General features: G+C 30.0%; 2 protein-coding genes across 2 annotated transcripts in view; both read right to left on the bottom strand.

Annotated features, from left to right (window-relative positions):
* The window catches only part of LOC143239187 (semaphorin-2A-like), a 478,807-nt gene that overhangs the window by 356,193 nt on the left and 99,590 nt on the right, over positions 1 to 23,024 (bottom strand). The gene's annotated exons all lie outside the window — the stretch shown is intronic.
* LOC143238366 (fibrillin-1-like) overlaps positions 2,458 to 23,024 on the bottom strand; it is a 55,760-nt gene continuing 35,193 nt past the window's right edge. Inside the window, exons 18-31 of the mRNA XM_076478515.1 lie at positions 19,662 to 19,730; positions 19,107 to 19,232; positions 16,745 to 16,873; positions 15,617 to 15,781; positions 15,033 to 15,077; positions 14,167 to 14,286; positions 13,201 to 13,329; positions 10,360 to 10,476; positions 10,065 to 10,187; positions 8,869 to 8,994; positions 7,161 to 7,283; positions 6,679 to 6,804; positions 3,449 to 3,601; positions 2,458 to 2,611 (exon numbers count right to left, since the gene is read on the bottom strand). Coding sequence (XP_076334630.1) covers positions 2,532 to 2,611; positions 3,449 to 3,601; positions 6,679 to 6,804; positions 7,161 to 7,283; positions 8,869 to 8,994; positions 10,065 to 10,187; positions 10,360 to 10,476; positions 13,201 to 13,329; positions 14,167 to 14,286; positions 15,033 to 15,077; positions 15,617 to 15,781; positions 16,745 to 16,873; positions 19,107 to 19,232; positions 19,662 to 19,730 — 1,631 coding nt within the window. The 3' untranslated portion in view covers positions 2,458 to 2,531. The remainder of the gene's footprint in view (positions 2,612 to 3,448; positions 3,602 to 6,678; positions 6,805 to 7,160; positions 7,284 to 8,868; positions 8,995 to 10,064; positions 10,188 to 10,359; positions 10,477 to 13,200; positions 13,330 to 14,166; positions 14,287 to 15,032; positions 15,078 to 15,616; positions 15,782 to 16,744; positions 16,874 to 19,106; positions 19,233 to 19,661; positions 19,731 to 23,024) is intronic.

Here is a 23,024-nt window from a genome sequence, read left to right as displayed (position 1 = left end):
AAACTCAAACTGAGATATGTAGTTGTATCAATCTACAAACCCTTCCTTTAACTGGATGTAATATGATGGAGACATGAAACTCAAACTGAGATATGTAGTTGTATCAATCTACAAACCCTTCTTTTGACTGGATGTAATATGATGGAGACATGAAACTCAAACTGAGATATGTAGTTGTATCAATCTACAAACCCTTCCTTTAACTGGATGTAATATGATGGAGACATGAAACTCAAACTGAGATATGTAGTTGTATCAATCTACAAACCCTTCTTTTGACTGGATGTAATATGATGGAGACATGAAACTCAAACTGAGATATGTAGTTGTATCAATCTACAAACCCTTCTTTTGACTGGATGTAATATGATGGAGACATGAAACTCAAACTGAGATATGTAGTTGTATCAATCTACAAACCCTCCCTTTAACTGGATGTAATATGATGGAGACATGAAACTCAAACTGAGATACGTAGTTGTATCAATCTACAAACCCTTCTTTTGACTGGATGTAATATGATGGAGACATGAAACTCAAACTGAGATATGTAGTTGTATCAATCTACAAACCCTTCCTTTAACTGGATGTAATATGATGGAGACATGAAACTCAAACTGAGATATGTAGTTGTATCAATCTACAAACCCTTCTTTTATCTTAGGTTTACTTAAAATACACCTGTTTTGGCTTCTTCAAACCATGTTATAACTGGAGTTGCTGGTTTGGTTCCATCTACAATATTCTGCCAGGTCTTCAAACATCATGAAACTTTCTTGTTATTCTTTTCAGCTGCTGTTGAAAGTTGTTACTTTCTTTGGCTTGGGATAAGAGACTATTGTTTGTTTTATAGCAAAGCCATATTTAGTTATCTGCTGTGGAAAACTGAACATAGAATTTTTTGCACTGTAAGTCTTTAAACTTACCACTTGGAACAGCAATAAAAAGCACCTATTTTGCCAGCACATGAAAATACAGGTAGCATGCTCACCACTTATGAAATGCTGGGATAGCTGAAGAAATTGAGGGGGAGATGAGCATTTAGCAACACAGCATAATGAGCTAAAATGTCACATAGTAATGGAAACAATATTATTAAGACCAGTAGTTAATGAAGATTACAGAGTAAATCTTGACTAAAACAATAAGAACAACATTAAATTGGTCAAAACTAAAATTCAGTGATAATCCAAAACATTTTGGGAACATTGTATAATCCAACAATCCACCTGAAACCTTGGAAAACAAAGATTTTTCCATACAAGTGTATTATGATTCCTGGTGATCAACTCAATAATAGACACTGCTTAATATTACATCTACTACACTGTTACATGAACAATTAGAGAAGGTTCATTGTTACTCTTTGTTTCCACCAGATAACAGCAGTACTTGACAATAGTTCTTGCAGCTTTCTATAGTTCTGACATATTTCAATCAAGTCAGAGTGAGAGTAGCCCACTTGTAACATAAGGCTTCACCTGATTAACAGATATAGTTCCCTTTCACAAACAATAAATTTTGAAAAGCAATTCAACATAGTAAATCACCACAGTCCCATGTGATCCAAGTTGTATACATGCTATAGGAATATACCACTCTCCTTGATCGAGCCAATACTCCTTTACTGTCTTACTTAAGTTCTCTTTTGTCTTTCAGACACTTTTCCGATCTGTTGACATCAACTACGTGTGTATCAATTAACACAGACTGAAAATATGCCAAGTATTCTTATGGGGATTTCAGAAGTTGGTGAGATATAGCTTCACAAATTAAAACACTAATTATGTATTCATCCAAGAGATATAGTTTATTATATTTTTCATATTTGATACCAAGGCTCCTAACTACCAAAACAACTCTCAAAAACGTTATCAATGAAATTTGAAACATCTGAGATTTTCACTCAAAAAAACTGCTGTTAAAATGATTGATTTAAAATTGTAGCACACAATCAAATGTACTTGCTTTGGAAATATATAAATGTTTTGAAAAATAAGGAAAACTGGAATTTCAGAAATCCAACAAAATGTTTATTTTTAAGCAAAAACTTGTGGGCTTCAGTTAATATTCTCACAGTGTTGATACTGAAGTGACATAAAGTACATAATTATTAGAAAACAAAAGATATTGATACTGAAGTGACATATATATAAAGTACATAATTATTAGAAAACAAAAGAAATAGACAAATCAGTTACCGAAAAAAATATCTGAAAATATTTTCATGTAACATTAGTCAGGTAATACTGTGTGCTCCATGACTAATTTAATCACAAATCAAAAAAGATAATACTGTATGCTCCATGACTGATTTAATCACAAGTTAAAAAAGATAATACTGTATGCTCCATGACTGATTTAATCACAAGTTAAAAAACTAACTTACTCCAATTCCAATTATTTTTTTCTACAAAAAGTGAAGAAAGTAAAAGATCTAAAAATATAAGCCATATTTCTAATGGTATACACAATATGAAACAAAACTATTAATTATAATAAGTTTGTATTTTGAATATACAAACGTTATGTTAATATCTTTCTTTACCAATGTCTACTCCATTGATACTGAAGACTCCCATGCCATTAGGACATAGTGCTTTAAACGCCTCTGAAAAAATAAAAACTAAGAATTACCAAAATATTAGAAACACAAAGAAAGAAACTAAAACCTTTTAGTGAATATAGCTACCAGAAATTAGACAAAACAAACAAACCATATTTATTTTAATTAGCAGTTAAACTAAATACTTTTCTCATGAAATATTATATTATTTTGTTAAATATATATGTCTTAACCCCCAAATCATGATTTGCTTTTTTTTTTTTTTATCAACAGGATCTAAATGTTGCATCATACTGAGTAATTTAATGTTTGCCTGTTGCAGGGCTATCGTTAGAAAGGAAGTGGCATTCTGAGTAATTTAATGTTTGTCTGTTGCAGAACTGTCGTTAGAAAGGAAGTGGGTCAGGCCTTCAACTGTATTACTGTCCCCATTTTCATTTTCACTTTCCATTCACTAAATTTATGTCATTTTAAAGTTTTTTTCACAATCTTATCTTCTCTAAGTTTATAATTTTAAAGTTCTTGTCACAATCTTACCTTCTCTAAGTTTATAATTTTAAAGTTTTTTTCACAATCTTACCTTCTCTAAGTTTATAATTTTAAAGTTCTAGTCACAATCTTACCTTCTCTAAGTTTATAATTTTAAAGTTCTAGTCACAATCTTACCTTCTCTAAGTTTATAATTTTAAAGTTCTAGTCACAATCTTACCTTCTCTAAGTTTATAATTTTAAAGTTTTTTTCACAATCTTACCTTCTCTAAGTTTATAATTTTAAAGTTCTAGTCACAATCTTACCTTCTCTAAGTTTATAATTTTAAAGTTCTAGTCACAATCTTACCTTCTCTAAGTTTATAATTTTAAAGTGTTTCTTTTCCACCTTACCTTCTTCATGTGTTGGACAAAGTTCACACTTGATATAACCCCATGCTACAGAATCTTCCATACAACAACATTCCATTCGGGTTGCATTTATAGGTTTTGGCTTTACACACGTATCATTCTTGAAGTCAGTATAACAGTAACCTTTCCTGATATCTAGGAAAAACAAAGGAATGTAAATATATATAGTTATACAACACTAAATAACTCACCAACTCTCAATGTATGGAAAAGAATGCAACATGAACCAATGCATACAACAAGCTTTACAACATATAAAATTAACAAAAATTGTACCAGTTCTGTAATTATACCCTTTGGAATATAGAATCTTATACAGTTTCTGTATAATCACTGAACATAACTCTAAATAGAAAATAGAAGAAAAATGCAACTAATTTCTTTTAATTTTCTTCCTAATGAGTAATATTATCTTTTTGATTCAAATGCTTAATCAAACATATAATAAAAAAAACAACAACAAACAATTATACCTTTGTGCAACAATACCTTGTTTTACATTATTTGTTTGTATTTTGTCTTTCACTGTCAGTTTTTTTAAGGTAATATTTTTGAAAAATTGTCTTTAGCTTATTTTATATAATGGATATATTTATTAAACTTATGAACTTTTTAAAGAACAGTTTTCAATACATGAAGTTTTATATGGCTATATGATATTTATACACATAGTTTTTGCCCAGTTAAAAGAAGTAACAAGGAGAGAAGTCACTTGTTCTCACAGAGTATTATTGTGTGTGTGTGTGTGTGTGTGTGTGTCATTAACTTGTTTTGCAACATTTATTCCTCTTATCACTAGTGAATATAAAACTGTTTGTTTGGAAACCAAGCATCACCAAGTTCTTTACATTACAATTTTTATGAAGTTTTGGAATGGTAATATTGCAAACTACTTAACTTATATACTAGTTTCTACCCCAGTTTGAAGTTGCCATACTTAAGTTATGGCTATGTCTTAACCTTAAAGGTAATCTACACACTACAGAGTATAGTGTTAATAATAATAATAAACATCTTGATAGTTATAACTATTTAGTTACACTATTAACTAATGGTAATATTACTACTAGTAGAAGACATACAAATTTTTAACAGTTTTATGGCATTATTATATTAAACATGATGAGGCTGTATGTTCTAAAATTTTGAATCTAGTTTTAAGTTTGAAATGAAATTTTATCTGCCCAATGCTGAATAATAATACAAGCATTAAAACATTAGTTTAGTAAATTAGATCGTAAATAATAGCTTGCATTTGTCTCTTGGCCTAATTTGTGACTTATCTTCTGTAATAATCCTGAATTTCAATTTCAAGCATGCTTTCTTTGTTTATATGTATTTCTACAGTTGTGACATAAAGTTGTTTATAGCCTTATCTTGGAAGAGTAGGCCTGACTGAGAACAAAAGCAGCTTAACAAAGTCACAGTAGTAGAAAGTTAATAGAAACATTATGTTGCTTGTATCAGGACAAAAATAAAACTGCTTTAGGCTTAGTGTTAATTAAGAAAGCATATCTAAGTCAGCATAAATAACTAGATGAGAATGAAAAAATTAAATATTGGATATATAATTATTTGTACTGGAGAGAATGTAAGTGTATGTTGTGGAACATACAGGAAACCTACATGTATTCTATGTGTATCATATGTTAATGTTACAGAGAAAATATAGTTTAATTACAGAAGTTATGAAGAATGTTCTTTTAAATGGATTTAAAAAATGTGATAAAGACAGAAGGATGTCAAACTAATCAGACTGAGTAGGAACATGAATGTTAACATTATGATGGTTTTCTTGTTAGAGAGATTTGCTCACAAGTGAATGATTGAGAAATTTATAATTTATGAAACCCCTATGTACAATCTGGTTTGTCCATTGTTAATTATAAGCTAATTAACAATTCACATGTAAGCAAATCTCAACATTCACTTTCAATATGGCAGAAGAACAGTCATGAATAATGTTAATGTCAAACAGTATTTGACAAACTGGTTCCTAACAGTTTAGTGTAGAATATCCTATCACATTATAATTCACATATCAAAACGTACGTAACTTAAATAACAAAAATGTAAATTCACTGTATGTTATTGATGAGTGGCTCTTAGCATAACTGAAATGCTCAACAATTAATTTTCATAGTGGGTGGCATAAGTAGCTCTGAGTAAAACCATGAGTGCATCATAATTAATCTTTTTAAAGTCCATGATATAATTCAAGTTGATATAATTAACTTAAACTGGTCTCATCACTGGGGACAGGTACTTTTACTTGTAAACAAATATTACAAAAATTATGCATGTTCTGTAATTACACCCTTTGTAGTGTTTTATTGTACTACATGGTTTAATATCAAGTTATTTTAACAAGATCAGCTCTTTAGTATAAATTATTTTGTTGTTATATTTTTATTTTATACACATTACTTGGCACAAATAATTATTACATTACATTGTCAAGTCCATTATACATTAATAGGACTGTTTTAACTATTGTGCTCTGCTCTTTATGTTTTCAAAAACCCACACAATATTGTAAACTACCTTTAAACCCACTGTCAAATAAAGCCTGAACACCTAGTTGGTTTTACTATCTACACTGCAAAAGTTCTTTAATGGAAAGTAATCAGCCAGACTGGAGTGATTTATTTGTAGAAGTACACATCTTAAAAATAAACAATTATTAAGAAATGTGAAAACTTCATATATAATTTTTTATTTCTACCCAATTATTACTGGATCACTGATTCTATGTGACTGAGAGAAAGTGGAAACTGCTCACAAGTACAATCATATACATGATGTTACTCAACTATGTGGCTTCACCTATGCCTATCACACAACTTAGAAGTCTTTAGTAACATAATATACTGTTTCTGGTATTTGCTGTGAGGTGCAACATATTAATAAAACTAATATTTCTAACCAAGTTCCTCTAAAATAGAAAAAGTATTTTCTTTGTTGATTTCAAGCTTTATTTTCAATAATCTAAACTCTTTATTTTCTCCACTAATAGAGCATATCATTAGTATTACTAAAGTTTATTACTCTACTGAAAACTAAATATTGTAACATTAGCACCAAATCTCACCAACAAATTCCATGCCTTCATCTGACAGGTTGAAACAATACATTAAGGTTGAATCTTACCAATGTGTTTCATTATATCATCTGACACTTTGAAAACATTCAATATTAAAGTTGAGTCTTACCAGTGCAATCCTTGCCATCATCTGACACTTTGAAACCAATTGGACATATACACAAGTATTCCCCAGGTGTATTTGTGCATGTTCCTCCATGGCAAACATTCTGTATAGTCCGGCATTCATCAATATCTGAATTCATGAGATTTAAAATCAATTGGGCTTATACATCTTATGTATTTTCATTAACTGATTCCTTTGTTAAATTATTTATATTATAAAAAAATACATCATAATTTTTTACTTAAAGTCCTCATTTTAATTATTTTATTAGTCCTAAGTCATTAAATACAAATTATGCATTCCAAGTAAAAACATAATACAATTTTTGAAACTTCTCTAAAATCATAAATGAAAAAAACAGTATAAAAAAGAAGTACATTTTTTCCTTATTTTGACCAGGATTAGTTTATGCTAATATTTCTTACCTTTTTTTTTTACCTAACTCCCAAATTAAAAATACCTCAAAGGTCTAAAAGTACACAAACCTTGGCAGCTTTTTTTGTCTTGAGTCACAACATAACCATCAGGACAGATACACTGAAATGATCCTTCTGAATTTTGGCATGTCCACTCGGAACAATAATTAAACGTTTCACACTCGTTGACATCTGGGATGATAATAAATAGAACTAATTAGTATACTCTCAAAATAGTTATTAGATTTGAGGAAAAAAACAAAATAATTAATACACAAACAGGTTGTGCCCACAAAAAAATTCTAAGTCTAATATATTTACCACTAAAATTGTATCTATTATGAAATATTAAAAAACATAACATGCAACTTAAACTGCACATACTAAAAACAAAGAGAAAACAAATCAGTTAGCTCGTGTATGTTCCCAAATTCTGCACAGTAAAATATTCAAGTTAAAACAAAACAGGTTAATTTGTCTTCTCTCAAAATGTATCTTCTATAAAATTAAAAAAGAATGATCTAAGAACCCTCAAACAGTATTATGTACAATAACCGAGAAGAAACGGAATACTTTAATTGTGTCTAAATACTTCTTATAGAATACTTGAGTACATAAAACAAACAGAGAAACCAATTTGTGTACTCTTCAACTTTATACAATATTATAGACTGAATCTATAATACATATGGAAATTGGCAGGTTAAAAAAGGAAGATAAGACAAAAAATATTTAACATGTCTCTAACTAGCTATAAAGTTTTTACACTAATTATTCTAACATATTTACTGATGCATGTAAGTGAAAACAAATTTATTTCAAATAATAAAATTAACATTAAAAGAGTGTTGCTTGCTTGTTGCACAACATGCAACTAAAGCTTACTTTGGTGCCAATTCTGCTCGAGATGAATACAACATTGCATTGCTATTTACAGTAAATGGACTTGAAATTTTTCATCACACAATAAAACTTATCATAATTATCAGAAGTTATAAGGTCTGTTTTTTACAATTAATGTTTGAGTTGAATAACACTAAAATGGTTAGTTCATGTACAGCTTCAAACTGTTCTAATTCTAGCTCAATAAATAAGATATATTACTTTCAAAGGACTCAAAACTGTAAGTGAGGTGTATGAATTTTTTAAGCTATAAGGTGGGAAATGTTGTTTATTCAGATAATTTAGTATTATGTTGCAACCATTTAAAAACATGATTTTGACAGTTGTGATCAAAGGATGTCCAGAATGGGGCACAAAACAATTAAACTTGTAAATCTAGATGTTGATGAAGGAGCACAAACTTATAACTATTACCAAACACTAAAATATATAAATGTTGCAATTATCAAACAATACTTGAAAACAATGATATTGAAATTTTTATGCAACTTCAATGCAAAAATTAATACAAGTTTTTGGAAAAAACTGAAATTAAGTACCTTTTCAGAGATTGTAATGTTGAGATGTTAAATTTTGTCATAGTTAGCATAAAAATTCCCCTAAATCTAATTATAATTTATTAAGAGCATAGCAAACCAGCCTTCGAACTATAAAACTGCAGAACAAACTTTGGTTCTTACTACCAGAAAGAGTCCTTTTCAAGAGTTATCTGAAGATAACAGCAGCCATTATAAAGTAATTAATATCTAGTTGAAAAATATATACATTGATGACTAATTAATACTCAGATAATGAAAACAATTAATATTTAACTGTCAAAAATAACGTGTAACAAAAAAAACACAATTAGATTTTAATAATTATTATAGCTCACCAATGCAGTTACGTTTGTCTAAACTAAGTTCATAGCCATCTTGACAATTACAAAGAAAGCTTCCAATGGTATTAACACAGCGACCATTCAGGCATAGTCCTGGTATGGTGCGGCATTCATCCTTATCTGTTAAAATGGTGTCATTAATTTAACATTATTTCCATTCTGCTCATTAGAAAGAAATTAAAAAATTTAAATCACATTTATTTGAAGACACAGAATTAATCTGATGTCTTTATATTAATTTACAGTTGATCCATGGTGTGTAATAATTAAATAACCATCATTCTATAAATATAAATCATTTCTGTTTGAAGAACACTAATACCATCATTCTATAAATATAAATCATTTCTGTATGAAGAACACTAATACCATCATTCTATAAATATAAATCATTTCTGCATGAAGAACACTAATACCATCATTCTATAAATATAAATCATTTCTGTTTGAAGAACACTAACACCATCATTCTATAAATATAAATCATTTCTGTTTGAAGAACACTAATACCATCATTCTATAAATATAAATCATTTCTGTATGAAGAACACTAATACCATCATTCTATAAATATAAATCATTTCTGCATGAAGAACACTAATACCATCATTCTATAAATATAAATCATTACTGCATGAAGAACACTAATACCATCATTCTATAAATATAAATCATTACTGCATGAAGAACACTAATACCATCATTCTATAAATATAAATCATTTCTGCATGAAGAACACTAATATCATCATTCTATAAATATAAATCATTTCTGCATGAAGAACACTAATACCATCATTCTATAAATATAAATCATTTCTGCATGAAGAACACTAATACCATCATCCTATAAATATAAATCATTTCTGCATGAAGAACACTAATACCATCATTCTATAAATATAAATCATTTCTGCATGAAGAACACTAATACCATCATTCTATAAATATAAATCATTTCTGTATGAAGAACACTAATACCATCATCCTATAAATATAAATCATTTCTGCATGAAGAACACTAATACCATCATTCTATAAATATAAATCATTTCTGTATGAAGAACACTAATACCATCATTCTATAAATATAAATCATTTCTGTATGAAGAACACTAATATAGATTTACTCGTATAAGCAGTTGCTTTTCGGAGTGAAAACAAAATACTGTATCTCGCTTAATAACTTACCCACACAATCACCCTCTGGTGTTATGAAAAATCCAGAGTTACAAGTGCATTGGTAAGATCCTGGTGTGTTCTCACAAGTTCCATTAAGACATATTCCAGGTCTTCGAGTGCATTCATCAATATCTACAGTCACAGAAGTTAGTGATACATCAGCATTTATGGACATTTTAAAACAAACAATTTCTAATCGTTTTCTAACATATAATAAATTCAGAATTTTTTTAACTATAATATCAAATAAGCCCTTGTACGTTTAAAATACAAGTTAATATTGAATAATAAAAAAAACACTTACCTAAACAGTCTCTCCTATCTTGTGACAGGTAATAACCTTCATTACAAGTACACTGGAAACTTCCCTGAAGGTTTGTACACCGTCCATGTTGACATATGTCTACACATTCATTCAAATCTGGATTGAGAACGTAATACTCTCAGTTTAAAAATAGTAGTTTTGAAAACTCGAATATCTTGTCCACTAAAAAGTTTATTCAAACTGACACTAAAGGTTTGTTCCAGTGTCATGAGACTGACTGACCTTCAAAATATGCACAATTTACTATTGATAAAAAACAAACAAAATACAGTATTGTTTTAAACGCAATGTCTGATTTGCAGAAAATCTGATTTGATTTGGGGCTAGAACCACAGGCATTATCCACTGTGGCTTTAATGTAAAAACTAGAACTAACAAATGCATCTTTACTAAAATCTTTTAATGCTTATTTTATATTAAATTCGTCATTGTTTTACAGTACTGTTAATAACAATTAATGTACTTAGTAATAATTAAGTTACATATACCATTCTGATAGTTTTTTTATAATATGCAAGCTATACATAGACACACACATGTAAACCTTATGATAGTAATATAGCATTACCAGTGTTTAAACACAACACTAACAAATCTACAAACTAATGTTTATTAAGAATTAAATGCAACACTAACAAATCTACAAACTAATGTTTATTAAGAATTAAATACAACACTAAAGAAAACTACAAACTGTAATGTTTATTAAGAACTAAATACGACACTAAAGAAACTACAAACCATAATGTTTATTAAGAACTAAATACGACACTAACAAAACTACAAACTGTAATGTTTATTAAGAACGAAATATGACACTAACAAAACTACAAACTGTAATGTTTATTAAAAACTAAATACAACACTAACAAATCTACAAACTGTAATGTTTATTAAGAATTAAATACAACACTAAAAATTACAAACAGTAATGTTTATTAAGAATTAAATACAACACTAACAAATCTACAAACTGTAATGTTTATTAAGAACTAAATACGACACTAAAAAACTACAAACCGTAACGTTTATTAAGAACTAAATACGACACTAACAAAACTACAAACTGTAACGTTTATTAAGAATTAAATACGACACTAAAAAAACTACAAACCGTAATGTTTATTAAGAATTAAACATGACACTAACAAAACTACAAACTGTAATGGTTATTAAGAACTAACATGACACTAACAAAACTACAAACTGTAATGGTTATTAAGAACTAACATGACACTAACAAAACTACAAACTGTAACATTTATTAAGAATTAAATACAACACTAAAAAGCTACAAACTGTAATGTTTATTAAGAACTAAATACTACACTAACAAAACTATAAACTGTAATGTTTATTAAGAATTAAATACAACACTAACAAATCTACAAACTGTAATGTATATTAAGAATTAAATACAACACTAACAAATCTACAAACTGTAATGTTTATTAAGAATTAAATACAACACTAACAAATCTACAAACTGTAATGTTTATTAAGAATTAAATACAACACTAACAAATCTACAAACTGTAATGTTTATTAAGAATTAAATACAACACTAACAAATCTACAAACTGTAATGTTTATTAAGAATTAAATACAACACTAACAAATCTACAAACTGTAATGTTTATTAAGAATTAAATACAACACTAACAAATCTACAAACTGTAATGTTTATTAAGAATTAAATACAACACTAACAAATCTACAAACTGTAATGTTTATTAAGAATTAAATACAACACTAACAAATCTACAAACTGTAATGTTTATTAAGAATTAAATACAACACTAACAAATCTACAAACTGTAATGTTTATTAAGAATTAAATACAACACTAACAAATCTACAAACTGTAATGTTTATTAAGAATTAAATACAACACTAACAAATCTACAAACTGTAATGTTTATTAATAATTAAATACAACACTAACAAATCTACAAACTGTAATGTTTATTAATAATTAAATACAACACTAACAAATCTACAAACTGTAACATTTATTACTCCATCAACACATTAAACAGGTCACAAGAACAGCTCCAGAGTGGTAAGTGAATTTTTTTATGCTGCAAATTCTAACAAAAAAAAAAATGTATAATGCCAAATTGTAAACTTTACTTAGTTCTATAACAAATATATAAGCACTTCAAATGATACTAGAAATATTCCACGAACAGTGTGATGTGTTAGGAAAAAACAACAAATTTAACATAAAGAATATTCAAAGCTAGGTATAAGAATGCAAAATTACCTACACTCCAGTTGTTCTATACAAGAGATGAGATGTTTACACTATCACAAAAATCTTTAGAATGATAATGTTATGTTTATTACATGAATACATTTAATAATTGGATTTTATGTTCAGTAATATTCACCTGAATAATGTTTTACTTTACTGTAATTCTGTAGCCATAAGAATAAAAAGTATCAAACAACAAATGTTGTGACTTAATATAATGTCACCCATTAATACAGGTATATTTGTTTATAACAAAGCCACAATGAGCTATCTACTGTGTCCAATGGGGAAACTGAACCCCAGATTTTAGCAGTGTGTGTAAATTTATTGTTGTTCCACAGGGGAAGATCACATTAAAAGATAAAATATTAGGCCTTACCTCCCAACTTATTTTCCCAAATACATTTTTTTTTCCTTTTGTCAAATCTAATCACATATTAACAAATTAATGAAGCTAATTGCATATTAGAAGAAAAAACACCTTGTATTAATTTACATTTAAGAGTAACATAACTAAAATGTCACATTTGGCTAATAGAAACATAGAAATATCATTTACTTACCTGTACAGTTTCTACGGTTTGCTGACAGCTGATACCCTTCAGGACAATAACATTCAAAACTACCTGGTGTGTTAACACAATGAGACAGTCCCTGGCAAATACCTTGTCTTTCTGCACACTCGTTTATGTCTGCACCAGCCATTCAGTATAAATGTTTAGAGAATTCAAACTACTATTATCATAAAATATTATCTAGACAAGAGTTACTCATGTCCAAAATTAATTGGAGAATCACAAAGTGCAGTCTTAATAGTGCATATTTTTATTTAAAACCTTCATTCTTTCCTGTACAGTAATGGTTTGGAAAATAACAATGTCAGAAAAACAAATAGGTTCAAGACATCTTAATATAAAATAAAAAAACCCTATAACTCAAGACCTCTCCATAGGTAGACCTTTCAGGTTCACATTTGGAAAATACTTGGAGTACAGGGCTTTTATCATTTTATCTAAGAAAATACAAGTTATTTATCCATGATCATAACATATGCATTAACTTAAATCACTAATATGGTTTTACTATAGATTCTTTAGTAATCTGATCTTATACTGTTATTTATTATAACTGTTTTCACACTAAAATATCCAATCATACAAAAGTCACAAGTTTTAAAAACAAATACTTCATATAATAAAGACTACTGATGAGTCTTCTATACATGTCATCCTTGTAACTGAATAACTCTAAGATCCATTCACTTAGAACCTAAACTGTTATCTTCAAAAAAAGGTAGCAAAAACATTAATACATCAGTTATTACTTTAAAAGATTAACAAGGAAACTATTCTACTACTATTGCTCTAGTATCATTCATTAAGGTATATGGTTTTGAAGCTTTTAAAATGCTCCTTTTTGGCCGTTTGATAATTTCAAAAGATAACAATAAAATTAAACTAATATTAACTAAAAACCTATCAAGTACAAATTCTAATTTGGAATACATTTATTAAAAAACTGCTAAATACCTTCACACTTGATCATACGTTCATCGTATCTGTATCCTTCGTAGCACTGGCAGACGAAGCTCCCCATAGTGTTAATACAACGTCCATTTTCACACATTATGGCTTTGCATTCATCCATATCTACAGAAAGGAATATTCCTGATAGCACCTTTTATCATAACCACAAAATATTTAAAAGTACAAGATCTAAAACTGCTGACACAATTAAGCATTATGTTTTTTTCTCGATACATCTCTAAAGCAGGAAAATAACACTGCACAACAAAGTTTTTGTTTCTTGAACACTGTTGAGTGTTCCTTACAGATTTTTGGCTGCTGATCACGAAAATCACATCCAAATGTGCCCATCATGTACCATTTCATCAAAATCTTGGTTTCACTAGGACATTGTTACAATGGAAAAATGATATCAGGGCAACTGGAATCCGTCAATGCTTGCTGACTACTGTTGGACATTGCAACGTGATGCATCGGACATTGAATACAAACAAAGATCAGGAGCAAAACACTTTTAATTATGTTAAACTTAATAGTGTTTTAGAAATATAAATGCAATTGAATATGTTATTGCCAGTAAACAGTTAACTATTTCTCAGAGTTCCTATGTGATGAAGCAGAACCAAAACTATATTTATGCATACCCACCAGGTACCTGTCACAATCAGCATAAACTTTTCAGGAAGCAAAATGTTTCAAAAGAATTGTTGTGCAGTGTAATTTAAGGTTAAGAAACTAGTAACCTGTGGAAATTTGGAATACATGTAATGAATATTTGAACCCATATTACATATGAAATAATTTTTATGGGATTTAATAATCAATTTTTCACACTGTGAACAAAAACTAAAAATCAATGGAGAAGTTACCTGCAGGCTTTGTCCGGGGATCCTCACACAACTTCATGTATGCCTCTGTAAAATAATCAGAAAATATTGAAAGTACAACACAAAAGGTACTTTATGTGAATAGCTAAATACTGAATAAAATACATACTTTTAGCTTATTATGAAAAATCAAGGGCTATTTAGCACATTTCAAAATATGTAACAAAATCAAAAAGTAATATATTAATCTTACTTAAAACAAGAAAAATGTAAAAAAATTCAAATAGAAAACGTCTAATTATCTCTTCTCTAAGAAACACCAAAACCTGACTTTGTTACAAATAAAGAACCAAGAAAGAATGCAATAAAAAAGGTACCATTATAATCATTTCTAAAACAGCATGAATAACCCATTATAATTAATATCAGAATAAGCATCGGTTACTCTGATAACATTTGAAGTATATTTCATACACAGTCAATATTAAACTGATGTGAATTAAATAATGAAATGAAATATTTTAGTTGTGAATGAATGTTGATCTTAGTAAGTCTAGAAGTTAATTACATTTGGTCTAAGGAGTTTAAAAAAAAAAAAAAAACTCTGAAAAATGACTAGTCATTACCTGTGCCATTTCTGGGACATGGTTCACACAGGTCTCCCCAAGCACGTCCAACAGAACAACAGCACGTCATCTTCGTCTGATTTACCATGAGGGGATGTAGACATACAAACTGATTTGTATTTGGGTCTCTGTAGTATCTTCTGAAACATGAAGAGGTTCTAACATCTGTAGGAAAAATCAACACATGTTAAATGAATCTGATGGATTATTAGTACTAATACTTCTGAAATAAGCAACAAGAACTGAAAGTGACAAATATATAAAAAGTTAATGTAGAGAAGATGTGTAAAAATTTAAACATTATGAACAGCTGCTGCATTACAAAATACGTTACACTCAGTAACAACACGTCCTGCTTTATTTTTTTTATACTAGCAGTGTCTGGCATAAATCCTCAAACAATTATCTTTTAGTGAATTGGTTTTTGTTTTCTCTAAGTTTCATATTTCATTTATTTAACACTTTTCCCACAAATATAAGATCAGATAAATCTTTTGGCAATAAGCAACTAAAGTTCTTCAAATAGTACAACTAGTAATGAAAGGACATAAATTGTATTTCATGGTAACATCAAGTTACATTATTAGAACTTATAAAATGATACTTACCATACCAAAGTGACTTTCATAATAATCTTTTGTAACTACTAAACATACAAGTTAATGGACAAGATGTTAGCTCTCTTGTATCTGATTGGACAATGCACTAATGGCTAGGCAGTATTAAGTGGTAACATACACTGGAACATTATACTAATACATTACACTCTGCAAAATCCCTGGAAACACGTATAAATAGTGTGTCAGTCTGAGTTCTTTCAGTGACTGGAAAATTAGCAATTCATGTAAACAATAACTAACATATATATGTTCACTTTCTTGACTGATTAGCCATGAAATTATAGAACTACAAGTAATTTGATTTGTACGTTAATTAAAGTACCATCAGCAAGTAAGTTTCTGTTGAAACAAAAATGTTATTTATTTAATTAGGCCTACAACTGGGTAAAAGTGATAGTAACGTGTAACAAATGTTGAGGAAGAAATAGTGGTTATTTTTTATCATTAAGAGGAATGTATATTGCATTAGTTTCAACAAACAATTAAAACACAGAAAGTATGGTCCTACCAATACATGTTGGTCTTCCTATTAGTAAAATATCAAAGCCAGGAGGACATAAACAGGTGTAGCTTCCAATGTTATTGATACATGTGCCTGCTCCACAGATGTCTGGCTGAGTTTTACATTCATCTATATCTGTAAGAGAAAGAAATGTATTTCCTCAAATCATGGAAGAGTATTTCTTGAAATTATGTCTTTTGAATTTATTTTATATACCTTTACATAAGTACAAGTATGTGACATTATACAACAAAAACCAAGGTTCTCAATATTTCTAGGGACAGTTTTTATGTGATCCAATTTATTACATTACATTTTAGTCATAACATTTAAAAAACAAGTAAGAAAACAACAAATAAATGTAAGTGATTCTGGAAGACTAGCCTTCCTTCACAAATTAAAGACTTCCCTTGCATCACATTTAAATTGTGCTTTATATGTAGCAAGTAAAGACAGCCTTAGAACATTTTAATAAACAATGATTCGTTTTCTCAAATATTTCACTCTATCACTAATAAACTAGTAAAATAAACTGCCTGTAAAAATATGACTAATAACTTAGTCCTTTATTATTCATATAAATAGAGTAACAATAGTCATGAACATAATACTGAAATATAACAATTATTTTATATATTTAAAAACTCAAGAAACAGCTTTATCAATTATGTACAAACTGACTAACTAAACAAACTAATTAATGAATCCATTTCTGGTTATATAAATACATTAACTGACAACCAAATGATCTAACAAATATATATATACTAACTTACAAACTGATCACTTACTGGTTATATAAATACATAAACATAGTCATTTAATAAAGACACTAATATACTAACTAAAAAATTCTAAATCACATCAAACTTATAGTAGAAATTTAGGTTTTAATATCTTTTAAGCCTCAAATAAAGATTTTGGAACCTGAAAGACAACCTGGGATAGTCAGAAGCTTTAGATTCCCTTAATCCAATGCAGTAAAAAGGTAAATGTCAGATTTTGACACAAACACCAGGTTTAGATTAATTTTGGCATGTAGAGTAGAATGATGAGAGACAAAGAAGATGTTACCTTGTATGCAGGATGATATACGTACAGACTGTTATTCTGCATTTGGAGTGGAACACATACATTTGTTATTCTATGTGGTCATGAAAACAATTTGAGAGAGCAGTCAACAAGGACTGGAGTAGGGACATGCTGACTGAGTGAGTGCAATTCTGTTTAAATATTTTGTTGAGAAATTAACTGATTAAAAAAAAAAATATATATATATTCCTATTCCCTTGATGCATGGAGAAACTTAAGTGTCTGGAGAAAAACTGGTTATATAAATATATAAACTAGACATTTAATAAACACACAAATACATTAACTGATAAATGGTCACTTACTCCTTAGATAAATACATAAACCTAATCATTTAAGAAACACGAATATATTAACTGACCAATCAGAGTGTTTTATTCATCTTTGTAACAGAAAACCATCTGAGAATAATTTATTTTACACTATCTATGCAATAAAAATTGGGAGGCATTAAAATATAGTGGGTTAAAGGTAGAAAAAAATATATATGTGGATATAAGAAGGAAAACTATATAGTCCCATGTGGATCATGAAAGAGGTGAATCTGGATAACTTACAAAATGATGCCATGAAGTTAATTTAATTCAGTCTGGAGATAACTTGTGAGCTATAAGGGTCACTGTGAATAACTAATTTATTAGCCACTTACAAAATTAATGAATATACTGATAAATCATTTAATTAACTTAAAAATGTATGAATATATTGACCATTCTAGTCACAAGATACCCAAATATACCAAACTCATTTACACACAATGTGAATAAATACATTGAAGTAATCTGAAATTACAGCTGAAAATATTAACATTGTGCAACTTTTAGTCCTTACTTTTTATAACAGTGTTAAACTTATACTGGTCATTTAGCTATAGTTAATCAGAAAATAAACTGGCAAAAGTTAAAGACAATACAAATTAAACTCACTTCAATAAAAGTAAATAAGCTAAATGATAATTTATTAAGAGAAGATAAAAAATAAAATGAAAACATTTGTTGCCCATTCACACAAACAGTCACCATGCTTATTATATAAATACACGAAACAAGAAACATATTCTAACATTAACTGTATGAATACATTTACAACAACCAACCATGTGAATAATTTAACTAACAATATACTCATAAATTACCTGAAAACACATACTTAGAAACTTGTCACTTACCAACTGTACACATACCCTAGCCAACAATGTCAATACTTAAAAATTATAAAGTACCATTTGTTAACTTACACATGTACCAAATTGAGACTTACACCAAAAGTTACTTACCAATACAACTTCTGTGACTTTCATCAAGTTCATATCCATCTAAACAAATACACATAAAACTGCCGAAGGTGTTGGAACATCTGCCATTGACACAAACGTCTGGAAAGTCCTCACATTCATTGATATCTAACAAAAATATTCAAATTTCCACATTCTACTTTATTGTTCAAAATACTTTTCCTATAACTTATACAAAACATTAAAATATCAAAAACATACTAAACTGGATATTCTGTGTTTTGCTAAAACTTCTTAATATAACTTAGTTTCAAATACTCAAAAATATGTAAATATGGATATCTTATGTTACTGCTAAACCATGTGAATATAACACAGAAGAAACTGTCAGATACCTAAATTATACAAATATGAATATCTTATGTCACTGCTTTAAGTAATAAAGCATGTATTTATACATGACAAAGATTTTAATAGAAATCCTTTTTGTGCACCTGAAAGAAAAATAGTTGGTCAAAAATCTGATAATTTAGTTTCATTTCAAGTGGAATAAAATGTATAAGTGAAGAAATATGATGAGTTACAGATAATATTTACCTTCCATAATTACTGTTAAGGTATTTGGTCGAAATCCTGGTCCAGCAGGACAAATATCATGATACTCAGCTGTGGAAGTAGTAAAGTTGAATAATAAAATCTTTCATACCACAACAAAACACACACAAGTTATTTGTTAATTTTAATTAATTCCAAAATACTTCTGACAATTTTACAGATCTTTTTTGAAAACTTAAATACAGATGAAAAACCTTCTAATACACGATCAGAAACTAGTGTTTTTAACGTACCTCGAAACAAACAAAACCCAGATCAAAATTACCTTCTCATTCAGAACACACTTCTCACATACACTTCTCTTTACTTCAGTTACAACAAATCTCATCAAGAAACATGAGTCTACTCCTTATCTGGTTAACAAAACTGTTAACCTACTGATATGTACAAAAACATGAGTCTACTCCTTATCTGGTTAACAAAACTGTTAACCTACTGATATGTACAGAAACTTGAGTCTACTCCTTATCTGGTTAACAAAACTGTTGACCTACTGATATGTACAGAAACTTGAGTCTACTCCTTATCTGGTTAACCAAACTGTTGACCTACTGATATGTACAGAAACTTGAGTCTACTCCTTATCGGGTTAACCAAACTGTTGACCTCCTGCTGATATGTACAGAAACTTTAGTCTACTCCTTATCTGGTTAACCAAACTGTTGACCTGCTAATATGTACAGAAACTTGAGTCTACTCCTTATCTGGTTAACAAAACTGTTAACCTACTGATATGTACAGAAACTTTAGTCTACTCCTTATCTGGTTAACCAAACTGTTGACCTGCTAATATGTACAGAAACTTGAGTCTACTCCTTATCTGGTTAACAAAACTGTTAACCTACTGATATGTACAGAAACTTGAGTCTACTCCTTATCTGGTTAACCAAACTGTTGACCTTGTGCATATATGTACAGAAACTTTAGTCTACTCCTTATCTGGTTAACCAAACTGTTGACCTTGTGCATATATGTACAGAAACTTTAGTCTACTCCTTATCTGGTTAACCAAACTGTTGACCTTGTGCATATATGTACAGAAACTTTAGTCTACTCCTTATCTGGTTAACCAAACTGTTGAGCAGCTGATATGTTCAGAAACTTTAGTCTACTCCTTATCTGGTTAACCAAACTGTTGACCTGCTAATATGTACAGAAACTTGAGTCTACTCCTTATCTGGTTAACAAAACTGTTAACCTCCTGCTAATATGTACAGAAACATGAGTGTACTCCTTATCTGTTTAACCAAACTGTCAACCTCCTGCTGATATGTTCAGAAACTTTAGTCTACTCCTTATCTGGTTAACCAAACTGTTGACCTGCTAATATGTACAGAAACTTGAGTCTACTCCTTATCTGGTTAACAAAACTGTTAACCTACTGATATGTACAGAAACTTGAGTGTACTCCTTATCTCGTTAACCAAACTGTTGACCTCCTGCTGATATGAACAGAAACTTGAGTCTACTCCTTATCTGGTTAACCAAACTGTTGACCTCCTGATGGTATGAACAGAAACTTGAGTCTACTCCTTATCTGGTTAACCAAACTGTTGACCTCCTGATAGTATGAACAGAAACTTGAGTCTACTCCTTATCTGGTTAACCAAACTGTTGACCTCCTGATGGTATGAACAGAAAGTTGAGTCTACTCCTTATCTGGTTAACCAAATTGTTGACCTCCTGCTAATATGTACAGAAACTTGAGTCTACTCCTTATCTGGTTAACCAAACTGTTAACCTGCTGATATGTACAGAAACTTGAGCCTACTCCTTATCTGGTTAACCAAACTGTTAACCTGCTGATATGTACAGAAACTTGAGTCTATTCCTCATCTGGTTAACCAAACTGTCGACCTCCTGCTGATATGTTCAGAAACTTTAGTCTACTCCTTATCTGGTTAACCAAACTGTTGACCTCCTGATGGTATGAACAGAAACTTGAGCCTACTCCTTATCTGGTTAACCAAACTGTTGACCTCCTGATGGTATGAACAGAAACTTGAGCCTACTCCTTATCTGGTTAACCAAACTGTTGACCTCCTGCTAATATGTACAGAAACTTGAGTCTACTCCTTATCTGGTTAACCAAACTGTTAACCTGCTGATATGTACAGAAACTTGAGCCTACTCCTTATCTGGTTAACCAAACTGTTAACCTGCTGATATGTACAGAAACTTGAGTCTATTCCTCATCTGGTTAACCAAACTGTCGACCTCCTGCTGATATGTTCAGAAACTTTAGTCTACTCCTTATCTGGTTAACCAAACTGTCGACCTCCTGATGGTATGAACAGAAACTTGAGCCTACTCCTTATCTGGTTAACCAAACTGTTGACCTCCTGCTAATATGTACAGAAACTTGAGTCTACTCCTTATCTGGTTAACCAAACTGTTAACCTGCTGATATGTACAGAAACTTGAGCCTACTCCTTATTTGGTTAACCAAACTGTTAACCTACTGATATGTACAGAAACTTGAGTCTACTCCTTATCTGGTTAACCAAACTGTTGACCTCCTGATGGTATGAACAGAAACTTGAGCCTACTCCTTATCTGGTTAACCAAACTGTTGACCTCCTGATGGTATGAACAGAAACTTGAGCCTACTCCTTATCTGGTTAACCAAACTGTTGACCTCCTGATGGTATGAACAGAAACTTGAGCCTACTCCTTATCTGGTTAACCAAACTGTTGACCTCCTGATGGTATGAACAGAAACTTGAGCCTACTCCTTATCTGGTTAACCAAACTGTTGACCTCCTGATGGTATGAACAGAAACTTGAGCCTACTCCTTATCTGGTTAACCAAACTGTTGACCTCCTGCTAATATGTACAGAAACTTGAGTCTACTCCTTATCTGGTTAACCAAACTGTTAACCTGCTGATATGTACAGAAACTTGAGCCTACTCCTTATTTGGTTAACCAAACTGTTAACCTACTGATATGTACAGAAACTTGAGTCTACTCCTTATCTGGTTAACCAAACTGTTGACCTACTGATATGTACAGAAACTTGAGTCTACTCCTTATCGGGTTAACTAAACTGTTGACCTACTGATATGTACAGGAACTTGAGTCTACTCCTTATCGGGTTAACCAAACTGTTGACCTCCTGCTGATATGTACAGAAACTTTAGTCTACTCCTTATCTGGTTAACCAAACTGTTGACCTGCTAATATGTACAGAAACTTGAGTCTACTCCTTATCTGGTTAACAAAACTGTTAACCTACTGATATGTACAGAAACTTGAGTCTACTCCTTATCTGGTTAACCAAACTGTTAACCTGCTGATATGTACAAAAACTTGAGTGTACTCCTAATCTGGTTAACCAAACTGT

Source organism: Tachypleus tridentatus, chromosome 13, assembly GCF_004210375.1.
Source record: "Tachypleus tridentatus isolate NWPU-2018 chromosome 13, ASM421037v1, whole genome shotgun sequence".
NCBI classification, from domain to species: Eukaryota; Metazoa; Arthropoda; class Merostomata; order Xiphosura; family Limulidae; genus Tachypleus; species Tachypleus tridentatus.
Note: the sequence above shows the minus strand (reverse complement) of the source record. Positions and strands in the feature narration are given on the sequence as shown.